This window comes from Oryctolagus cuniculus, chromosome 4, assembly GCF_051225735.1.
Source record: "Oryctolagus cuniculus isolate XC-2025 breed Fujian yellow rabbit chromosome 4, ASM5122573v1, whole genome shotgun sequence".
Lineage (NCBI taxonomy): Eukaryota > Metazoa > Chordata > Mammalia > Lagomorpha > Leporidae > Oryctolagus > Oryctolagus cuniculus.
The window spans coordinates 94,296,026-94,307,918 of NC_142870.1; the positions used below are offsets into that span (position 1 = coordinate 94,296,026).

Here is an 11,893-nt window from a genome sequence, read left to right on the forward strand (position 1 = left end):
ATCTGCTGGTACACTCCCCAAATGGCTGCATCAGCCAGGGCTGGGCCAAGCTGAAGTCAGGAAGCAGGAGCTTCATCTGGGTCTCCCACATGGGTGGAAGATGCCCAAATACTTAGGCCACCTTCTGCAACTCTTCCCAGGTCATTAGCAAGGAGATGGATTAGAAGTGGAGCAGCCAGAACTTGAACTGGCATCCATGTGGGAGGTTGGCTTGGCAAATGATGGCTTTACCTGCTATGCCACAGCACCAACCCCTGAACACCTTTTTTAATGGTCCCCAAATCTATTAATTGGTCAGGAATATATTAAGAGGAAATAACCTTGCAAATTATCAAGATGTTAGATAATCCTAAATCTGAACTATTAAAATATTAGCTTGTCAGCATTTAGAAAAGAACATTGTACTAGGTAGTCATGATTCTGTGACGTACATTTCCTATAGATTAGTATGATTTCATTCTAGGAGAGACTAAGAAATGGTTACTATAACCTGTGTTGTCTGCAAGTACTGTCTGGCATAGCATCCCTCTAACAACTATAAATCACTAGATTATATGACAGTGGGGGCAAAGGACTAGTTGTAGAACTGAATAGTTCCTTGTCAGCCTTTGTACTGGGATAGCACGTGAGTGATACCTGAAGCAGTATCTGTATCAAGTGTGGCATACTGAGCGTCATTGATGAAATGTTAAGCATTTCACCATAGGTCTGCACATTGGGATGAAGAGCTTGCTCAGTAAATATGTGGGCAACGTCAATTGATAAGAGAAGATTACTATTTCAGAATGTTGAAGATGTGGCATAAAAAATTAATTGAGCTTTGCTTATATATTCGTTTCTTCCTGCTGCCATGATAAATTACCACCAACTTGGTAGCTTAAACTAATGCTGATTTATTATTTATAGTTCTCTAGCTCAAATTTTTTTTATTTTTTAATATTTTATTTATTTATTTGACAGAGTTACAGACAGTGAGAGAGAGAGAGAGAGAGAGACAGAGAGAGAGACAGAGAGACAGAGAGAAAGGTCTTTCTTCCTTTGGTTCACTCCCCAAATGGCTGCAACGGCTAGAGTTCTGCCAATCTGAAGCCAGGAGCCAGGTGCTTCTTCCTGGTCTCCCACACGGATGCAGGCTCTCAAGCACTTGGGACATCTTCTGTTGCTATCCCAGGCCATAGCAGAGAGCCGGACTGGAAGAGGAGCAACCGGGACTAGGACTGGTGCTCATATGGGATGCCGGCACCGCAGGCAGAGGATTAACCCAGTGCGCCATGGCGCTGCCCCCCCAGTTCACATATTTTGACACCAGTCTCACTAAAATAAAAATATTGTGATGGGGTCTGAGGAAAGAACCCATTTCCTTGACCTCCGCAACATCTAGAGGCAACCTGTGTTCTTTGGCTCCTGGCACCCTGCCTCCATCTTCAAAACCTGCAGCATAGCATCTGTCCGACCCTGCTTCTGCTGTCACCTCTTTCTCATACCCTTTTACTGCTTCCATCTTCTACTTAAAAAAAAAAATTATTTGAAAGGTAGAGTTAGAAAGAGAGAGGGAAAAAGATTGATCTTCCATCTGTTGGTTCACTTCCCAAGTGGCTGCAGTGGCCAAGGCTGTACCAGGTGGAAGCCAGGAACCCAGAGCTTCTTACAAGGTCTCCCACGTGGGTGCAGGGGCCCAAGCACTTGGGCTATCTTTTGCTGCTTTCCCAGGTGCATTAGCAAGGAGCTGGATCGGAAGTAGAGCAGCCAGGACTGGTACCGGCGCTCATATGGGATTCTGGCATCGTAGGCAGCAGCTTAATCCTCTACGCCACAATCCTGGCCCCCTGTCTTCCACTCTTTTTTTTTTTTTTTTTTTTTTTTGACAGGAGAGTTAGCAAAAGAGAGAGAGAGAGAGAAAGGTCTTCCTTCCGTTGATTCACCCCCCAAATGGCCGCTATGGCCGGCGTGCTGCGCCGATCTGAAGCTAGGAGCCATGTGCTTCCTCCTGGTCTCCCATGTGAGTGCAGGGCCCAAGCACTTGGGCCATCCTCTACTGCACTCCCGGGCCACAGCAGAGAGCTGAACTGGAAGAGGAGCAGCCAGGACAGAATCCGGCGCCCCAACCGGGTCTAGAACGCAGGGTGCCGGCACCACAGGTGGAGGATTAGCCTAGTGAGCTGCGGCACCAGCCGTCTTCCATTTTTAACAATCCTTGTGATTATATTGGGCCTACATGAATAATCCAGAGTAATCTCCCCAATTTAAGGTCCTAACTTAATCATACTTGCAAAGTCTTTGCTGCCATATAAAATAACATATTCATGACTTGTGGGATTTAGCAGTGGCATTGGGCAACATTATTCTGTCTATCACAGGTAGGTTCAGGTACAGCTCAATATCTGAAAAATCCACCAGAGTTGCTCTAGTGAATTGTTTTTAAAAATAATCTGAGCGTGGTGACCTTTTGATTCAGCAGATCTGTTTGGGTTGGAAGATTTTGCTCTCTGGAATAAAGCAATAACTGTAGATAAGTGACAAAAGAGAAGCTAAGAGGACTGGCATGTGGCACAGTGCATTAAGCTGCCACCTCCAACACTAGTGTCCCTTATCCAAGTGCCAGTTTGAGTCCTGGCTGCTTCACTTCTGACCTAGCTTCCTGCTAATGAGCTTGGGAAGGCAGCAGATGATGGTACCTGTGAGAGGCCTAGATGGAGTTCTTAGCTTCTGGCTTTGGATGGAAGATTTTGCTGTCTTTCCCTCTTTCTCTGTCATCTTTGAATAAATAAATAAGGTTTTTAAAATTTATTTAAAAGAGCTACAGAGAGATGGAGAGGGAGAGGGAGAAGGAGAGAAAGAGAGAGAGAGAGAGAGAGAGAGAGAGAGAGAGATCTTCTGTCCAGTGGTTCACTCCCCAGCTGACTGCTATGGCCAGGACTGAGCCAGGCCAAAGCCAAGAGCTTCATTCAGGTCTCCCATGTGGGTTCAGGGGCTCAAACCCTTGAGTCATCTTCTGCTGCTTTCTCAGGCACATTAGCATGCGGCTGGATTGGAAGTGGAGCAGCTGGAACTTGAACCAACACCCATATTGGACACTGATGTCACAGGTTGCAGCTTAACGTGCTGTGCCATAACACTGGCCCCAGGTCTTTAACAAAGATTGGGGGGGAGAGAGAGAGAGAGAGAGAGAGAGAGAGAAACTAAGGAAAGGGACATAGTTGACTTTACTGATGACATGTATACTAAAGTTGATGTTTAAAAAGACCAAAACATGATTTTAGAATGAGTAGTATACAACACCTTTTGTAATTAAAAGTTTTTTTTTTTTTTTCTTCCTATCTACTTGAAAGGCAGCAAGACAGAGAAAGATCTCCACCCACTGGTTCACTACCCAAATGCCCACAGCAGCCAAGCCTGGGCCAGGCTGAAGCCAGGAGCTAGGAATTCCATCACAATTCTCCATGTGTGTGACAGGGGTGCAGGCACTTGAACCATCATTTGCTGCCTCCTAGGCTGCATCAGCAGAAAGGTAGATTTGAAGCATAGTAGCTGGGCCTCAAACTGGCACTCACATATGGGATCCAGGCTTTGCAAGTGGCAACTTAACCCATTGCACCAGAATACCTGTTCTTACAGTTAAGGATTTTAATTTTCTCTGATGCTTTACTGGGGGCTGTATTAGTCTTAGATACCCCACTACTACTTAGGTTGTGAGAAACTGCTACTAGGCTATGAGAAGATATCCTGATGTGCTTGGCAGTGGCTGGACCTTTATGAAAACACAGGATCTTATTTTAGAGTCTTTAACCTTAGAAGAATTTGGAACTTTTGAGGATAATTTAAATAACGGATTACTTTCATAGGAAAGCACTGAGTCCAGCATTATTCTAAATTTTCTATAGTCATTATATCATTTGTTTCTTATAGTAGTTCTACAAAATAGTTATATTCCTAAGTATCATTTATTTAACACATATTAACTAAACACCTACCATATATCCATCACAGGAGACCTCCCTCCTCCCCAACTACCAGAATTTCTGTTCTAGGTTCAGATTCTCTAGTAAGAATGAAATAAAAATCTTTAAAAAATGTCAAGAAGTGCAAGGAAGAGAGTCCTGGTATGATCTAAGGCCCAGATTCTAGTCTTCTTGTTACTGAAAAGTTTGCTCCTTGTCAATGGTACCAGATCAGAATATTGATGACTGGATTTGAGGATAAAGAAAAGAGAAGGTTTGAATAATCCACTGGTGGATGAGGAGAGTTGCAGGCTAAAGTTTCAAGAACTACTGTCCTCGTTAGTGAGGAGATGTGGAAATGGAGGGCTTTGGGAAGATTAAACAATTTGACCAAGGCTGTGGACAGGAAGGGGTAAGGCCCTAATTCAAACCTGATTTTAATAAACTCTTTGGATTCTCTTTCCACTTTGCCCCAAATCATGTTAGTAAAAGGAGCACACTGAAGGGAATGAGGTTGGAAATGGAGTAGGGAGGTTGGCAGGACAGTATTCTTTCTTCAAGGAATATATGATCACCTTACACTAATTCAGTGTATATGATTATTCACAGATGCTGAATTGTGCAGTCTTTTTTTTTAACTTTTATTTAATAAATATAAATTTCCAAAGTACAACTTTTGGATTATAGCGGCTTTTCCCCCCATAACCTCCCTCCCACCTGCAACCATCCCATCTTCTACTCCCTCTCCCATCCCATTCTTCATCAAGATTCATTTTCAATTATCTTTATATACAGAAGATCAACTTAGTATATACTAAGTAAAGATTTCAACAGACTGCACCCCCACAGACACACAAAGTGTAGAGTACTGTTTGAGTAATAGTTTTACCATAGTAGTAGTTTTACAACACATTAAGGACAGAGGTCCTACCTGGGGAGTAGGTACACAGTGACTCCCGTTGTTGATTTAACAATTGACACTCTTATTTATGACGTCAGTAATCACCCGAGGCCCTTGTCATAAGCTGCCAAGGCTATGGACGCCTCTTGGGTTCACCAACTCCGATCTTATTTAGACAAGGCCATAGTCAAAGTGGAAGTTCTCTCCTCCCTTCAGAGAAAGGCACCTCCTTCTTTGATGGCCCATTCTTTCCGCTGGGATTCACTCACAAAGATCTTTCATTTAGGTCATTTTTTTTTTTTTTTCCAGAGTGTCTTGGCTTTCCATGCCTGAAATACTCTCATGGGCTCTTCAGCCAGATCCGAATGCCTTAAGGGCTGATTCTGAGGCCAGTGTGCTGTTTAGGACATCTGCCATTCTATGAGTCTGCTGTGTATCCTGCTTCCCATGTTGGATTGTTCTCTCCTTTTTAATTCTATCAGTTAGTATTAGCAGACACTAGTCTTGTTTATGTGATCCCTTTGACTCTTAATCCTATCATTATGATCAATTATGAACTGAAACTGATCACTTTGACTAGTAAGATGGCATTGGTACATACCACCTTGATGGGATTGAATAGGAATCCCCTGGCACGTTCCTAGTTCTACCATTAGGGGTAAGTCTGAGTGAGCATGTGCTGAATTGTACATCTCCTCCCTCTCTTATTCCCACTCTTATATTTAACAGAGATCACCTTCAGTTAATTTAAACACCTAAGAATAATTGTGTGTTAATTAAAGAGTTCAACCAATGGTATTAAGTAGAACAAAAAAATACTAAAGGGAATAAAATAGTAAGTTGTTCCTTGACAATCAGGACAAGGGCTGATCAAGTCATTGTTTCTCATAGTGTCCATTTCACTTCTACAGGTATCCTTTTAGGTGCACAATTAGTTGTCGCTGATCAGGGAGAACATATGATATTTGTCCCTTTGGGACTGGCTTATTTCACTCAGCATGTTTTCCAGATTCCTCCATTTTGTTGCAAATGACCAGATTTCATTGTTTTTTTTTTTTTATTTTTTACTGCTGTATAGTATTCTATAGAGTACATATCCCATAATTTCTTTATCCAGTCTTAGGTTGATGGGCATTTAGGATGATTCTAGGTCTTAGCTATTGTGAATTGAGCTGCAGTAAACATTGAGGTGCAGACAGCTCTTTTATTTGCCAATTTAATTTCCTTTGGGTAAATTGCAAGGAGTGGGATGGCTGGGTCATGTGGTAGGGATATATTCAAGTTTCTGAGGAATCTCCAAACTGTCTTCTATAGTGGCTTTAGCAGTTTGCATTCCCATCAACAGTGCATTAGTGAGCCTTTTCCCCCACATCCTTGCCAGCATCTATTGTTGATAGATTTCTGTATGTAAGCCATTCTTACTGGGGTGAGATGAAACCTCATTGTGGTTTTAATTTGCATTTTCCTGATGGCTAGTGATCCTGAACATTTTTTCATGTGTCTGTTGGCCGTTTGGATTTCTTCTTTTGAAAAATTTCTATTCAGGTCCTTGGCCCATCTCAGTAATGCTAGATAGAAGACAAAAAGAGCTAGAAAAAAGTTGTTTACATTCTCGAGTTCTTTTGGAAAGACTAACATGAAGTATGAAACATTTCAAATGATTAAGTAATTTACATAAAAAGTTCTCCTTTTTTGTGCATGGTCTTTTCCATTTTTTTTTTTTTTTTAAGATTTTATTTATTTACTTGAGAGATAGAGTTAGAGAGAGGGAGAGACAGAGAGAAAGGTCTTCTATCCACTGGTTCATTCCTCAAATGGCCACAACGGCTGGAGCTGGGTCTGTCTGAAGCCAGGAGCCAGGAGCTTCTTCCAGGTCTCCCACATGGGTGCAGGGGCCCACGCACATGGGCCATCTTCTGCTTTCCCAGGGCATAGCAGAGAGCTGGATTGGAAGTGGAGCAGCTGGGACAAGAACCAGTGCCCATATGGGGTGCTGGCGCTACAGGTAGAGGCTTAGCATACACCACAGCACTGGCCCTGTCTTTTTCATTATTTTAAAATAAAGTGTAACACTAACAATAACTGTCTTTAGGAATCACTGAATGTGAGTTAGATGGTACATGTTTATAAATACTTTTTTTGACAGGCAGAGTGGACAGTGAGAGAGAGAGAGACAGAGAGAAAGGTCTTCCTTTTTTCCATTGGTTCACCCCCCAATTTTAAAAAATTGTTTGTTTATTTCCATCTGTTTGAAAGGCAGAGCCACAGAGAGAAAGGGAGATCTTCTATCTGCTGTTGTACTCCCAAATGCCTGCAACAGCCAGGACTGTGCCAGGCCAAAGCCAGAAGCCAAGAACTTCATCAGTCTCCCACATGGGTAGCAGGGGCCCAAGCACTTGGGCCACTATTCTCTGCTTTCCCAGGGGCATCAGTGGGGAGCTGGATCAGAAGTGGAGTGTCCAGTACTCTAACCAGCATTCAGATAAGGCATCATGAGCAACGACTTTACCCACCTCACCCCACCACAAAATGTGCTCTTATAAGTAGTTGTTGGATGATTGTAACCAGTTCTGCTTAGTGGTGTACATAACAGCGAAAAACTTTAATCTGTCATGAGACAGTTCAATCTTCTGTGGAGAAAGGCATATAAATGTTAATAGCTCTGCAAAGGGAGCAGTACTTTTAGTACCTGATGTTGGAAAGATGCTTCTGAATGTTGCCAGATACAGAGTACTCTCAGCGTGTCTTCTAGGAATGTATTTGATAGCATATGTTTTATAGAACAGAGCCTTAGAATCTATTTTCTGTAGCATGTGAAAGAAATTCGTCTATATTTGGTAATATACCACATGTACTAACTAGAAAATTTGGTTTTAGCTCTTAAAAAAATCAGTTTTTGTGAGTCCGCATGTCTTACACATAGTGGCCATTCGTTCACTTCACTGAGGAATTAACTAGCAGATGTTTACCATGGGGGTGAGAGCCGTTGTTGGTAGTGGTGTGTGTTCCCCCTGAGAGCAGTGTGGGGTTCAGAAAGGCTGAGCCTTAAGGTTTTTTGGCTCGTCCACAGGGCATGCATCCCAAGACCTCATGTGGGCTCCTGCAACTGCAGATAGTACTGGACCCTAAACAATACGCTGTTCCCTCAGAATCCATGGGGATTGGTCCCAGGAACCCACCTCTCCCCAGAATGCATGAGTGTTCAATACCTTTATATAAAAGGGCATAGTTGTTGTATTTAGCCTATGAACATCCTACTGTGTACTTTGAATCATCTCTAGGTTACTTTTAATGCCTAATACAATGTAATGCTACATAAATAGTTATTATACTGTATTGCCTAGGGAGTAATTACTAGACAAAAAACTGTACATGTTTAGTTCAGGTACAATTTTTAAAAATACATTTTCGGCCGGTGCCGCGGCTCACTAGGCTAATCCTCCGCCTTGCGGCGCCGGCATACCGGGTTCTAGTCCCAGTCGGGGCACTGGATTCTGTCCCAGTTGCCCCTCTTCCAGGCCAGCTCTCTGCTGTGGCCAGGGAGTGCAGTGGAGGATGGCCCAGGTGCTTGGGCCCTGTACCCCATGGGAGACCAGGAGAAGCACCTGGCTCCTGCCATCGAATCAGCGTGGTGCGCCGTCCGCAGCGTGCCGGCCACGGTGGCCATTGGAGGGTGAACCAACGGCAAAGGAAGAGCTTTCTCTCTGTCTCTCTCTTTCACTGTCCACTCTGCCTGTCAAAAAAAATAAATAAAATAAAAATAAAAATACATTTTCAATTCACAACTGACTCCATGGATGCAACATGTATGGGTACGGAGGGCAGCTGTGTTTTTTTTTATATATATACATACTTAAGATAAAATTTAGGTTATAAATTAAGCCCAGTAAGAGGTTAGCAAAATTACATAGAACGGTTATCACATGTTCTTTAATAAGAGTTATGCGAGAGTGGGAGTCTGGCCCAGCAGTTAAGGCACAGTAAGATGCCTGCATTCCATACCTAAGTGCCTGTATTCCGTTCCCAGCTTTGCCTCCCAATTCCAGCTTCCTGCTAATGCAGACCCTGGGAGGCAGCAGATGATAGCTCAGTAATCAGGTTTCTGCCACCTACATATCAGAGCTGGATTGAGTTCCTGGCTTTGAGTTGCAATCCAGCACTGGCCATCATGGGCATTTGAAGAGTGAACCATAGGGCTGGTGCTGTGGCCTAGCGAGTGAGGCTGCCACCTACAGTGCCAGTATCCCATGTGGGCACTGGTTTGAGACCCAGATGCTCCGCTTCCGATCCAGCTCTCTGCTGTGGCCTGGGAAAGCAGAAGACGGCCCAAGTCCTTGGGCCCCTGCACCACATGGGAGACCCAGAGGAGGCTCCTGGCTCCTGGCTTCAGATAGGCTCAGCTCTGGCTGTTGCAGCCATTTTGGGGAGTGAACCAGTGGATGGAAGACCTCTCTCTCTCTGCCTCTGCCTCTCTGTGGCTCTGCCTTTCAAATATATAAATAAACCTTAAAAAAAAATAAAGAGTGAACCAGAGGATAGGAGCTCTCTCTATCCATTTTTCTTCTTCCTTCCTGTATCTGTCTCTGTGTATCTGCCTCGTGAGTTAAAAAAAAAAAAAAGAAATTACATGATCTCCACTTGAAGAAAGCCATCCCCACTTTTTAAAAAAGGTTACATGAATATGATCTCTCAAAATATCATACTGTAATGCACTCACCCTGATGATGTGACGTAATATAATGTCTGTGTGATGAGATGAAATGAGTTGAATGATTAAGTACTCATCATGTACTCGGGCTACAGGTACCTTTTTCTTCCTTCACAGTTTCATGGATGGATGATTCATTCTTAGTGTAGATCTTCACAACCTCAGCATATGAAGTTTTTTCTTATTCAGTCAAGAACTTTCACCCTTTTCATTTAAAGGAATTATTTTATGGCTTCTGTCTGGCATATCCAAATTGATAGCACCATCGCTTTGGGAACATTAATTAAGTAAAATTAGGGTTTCTTGAACACAGGAACTCGACCATCCATCTGACAACTGAGATGGCCACTAAGTGACTGATGGCAGACAGTGTGTACAGTACAGTTATGCTCCAAAAAGGAATGATTCATGTTCCAAGTGGCTCAGAGCAAGACAGTGCAAGATTTCGTCATGCTGCTCAGAACAGCACTTAATTTAAAACTTATGAATTCTTTATTTCTGGAACTTCCATTTAATATTTTCAGACTGTGGTTGCCCGTAGGTAACAAGTTGAAGAAAGTGAAACCATAGTTAGGGAAAAGTTACTATACAGGGGAAAACAAAATGACCTAGTTTAGAAAAGAAAATTCACTCTTATAGTCATGATTCCTGTGACATTGTTTCTTTATTCTAAACAGGGAAACCTAATTGAAGCACAATCTAAAAACATTTAAAAGCAAATTTAATTATTAAACTTAAAATTCTTTTAATATATTTTAGTATACATTAGAAGTGACAGCTTTGCAAGCAAACCAGATTACCTGTATTTTTTGGTATAAACATAGTGTTCTATTGTTTAGAGCAGTGAAATACAGAGAAAAATTGTGTACATTTCTAGTTTTCCTTAGTACTTAATTTTCCTCTGAAAATGTTCATGTTTGGTGCTGGTGCTGTGGCATATCTCATGTAGACACCAGTTTGGATCCTGGCTGCTACACTTCTTATCTAGCTCTCTGCTTATGCTCCTGGAAAAGTAGCAGAAGATGGCCCAAGTCCTTGGGCCCCTGCACCCACATGGGAAACATGAAAGAAGCACTGGGCTTCTGGCTTCAGCCTGGTCCAGCCCTGGTCTTTGCAGCCATTTGGGGAGTGAACAAGTGGATGGATATGTCTGTCTGTCTGTCTGTCTGTCTCTCTGTAACTCTGCCTTTCAAATAAATAAGTAAATCTAAAAAAAATCCATACTTTTTTTCCATGACTGGATTTTTTTTCCTACAGATCTTGATAGGCTGTGGGATTATTTTATCCTGGAGTCATTGTTGTTTCCCTTAGTATATTTCAACCCTTAGATGTGCTTGTGTTGTGTTAAATGACTCGATATCTATCCTCAGTGTCTGCGCTGAGTTCTTGAGACATATTTCTTTCTGTGTGACTCCAGCAGCAAAACTGGTCCATGCACCCACCTCCAGGGAACTGGAGAGTAACCCTGATATTTGGGGATATAAAGAAGGAATTAATTGCAGCTTTTGGCACCAATTTACCCTCATGCTGCTGGGTACATGAATGTAGTTGGTATCAGGGCTCTTGGAAGAGCCTAAGTTTCATGACTTTGGTGGGCCACTTCCCAGACATCTCAAGTCTGAGGTGTTCTTCCTCTGTGCTTCATGCAGACATGTGTACCCAAATGTTGATTTCTGTTTTCCTGTAATCAGAGAACTGAGTGAAGTCTCATCAAGTAAATCTTTGGAATGGCCACTTGACAAGGAGGAAATCTAAGTGATACTTTTTTTTTTTTCCTTTTTTTGAAAAGAGATTGTCACCCAGGTCCTCGTGATCTAAAGCCCAAAACAAAACCAACACTTGCTTGGGTTAACTGAACAAAGTCAATACAAATAAATATGGAAAATGAACCAGACCATGAAAGTGTGGAACAGACCCTCTGTGCCAAGACTACTGAAGAAGAACTGAATAAGACTTTCAATCTAGAAGCTTCACTTTCAAAATTCTCTTATATAGATCTGGACAAGGAACTGGAATTCAAAAATGACTTGGTAAAAATTTCAATTTTTGTCAAATGATGAGGTTAACCAGTAGATTGGTTAGAATGTGGTTTATAACCCAGAGACTAAATATGCCACTTTTGCATGGGTTAATGGGAGTCTATTATTATTCTTCATTTGTATAGTCCATTGCAGTTTATGAAACACTTTAGCTCATGCTATCATTTGAGCTTCACAGCTCTCACAACACTGTGATAATCCATTTTATAGATGAAGACATTGGCGTGCAGTTATATTCAATTACTTCTCAAGGTCGTAGAGCTGGCAGTGTGTTTAGAATTCTTCTACAGCAATTTTCCCCTATTGA

At 42.3% G+C, this 11,893-nt stretch overlaps 1 protein-coding gene across 2 annotated transcripts in view; it reads left to right on the top strand.

Annotated features, from left to right (window-relative positions):
• Window positions 1-11,893, top strand: part of VPS8 (VPS8 subunit of CORVET complex) — a 274,119-nt gene that overhangs the window by 7,931 nt on the left and 254,295 nt on the right. The window contains exon 2 of one of the 2 annotated variants that reach the window (XM_008266588.5): window positions 11,337-11,577. In XM_008266588.5, coding sequence (XP_008264810.1) covers window positions 11,425-11,577 — 153 coding nt within the window. In that variant the 5' untranslated portion in view covers window positions 11,337-11,424. The remainder of the gene's footprint in view (window positions 1-11,336; window positions 11,578-11,893) is intronic. The other variant, XM_089332060.1, reaches the window with a different exon arrangement.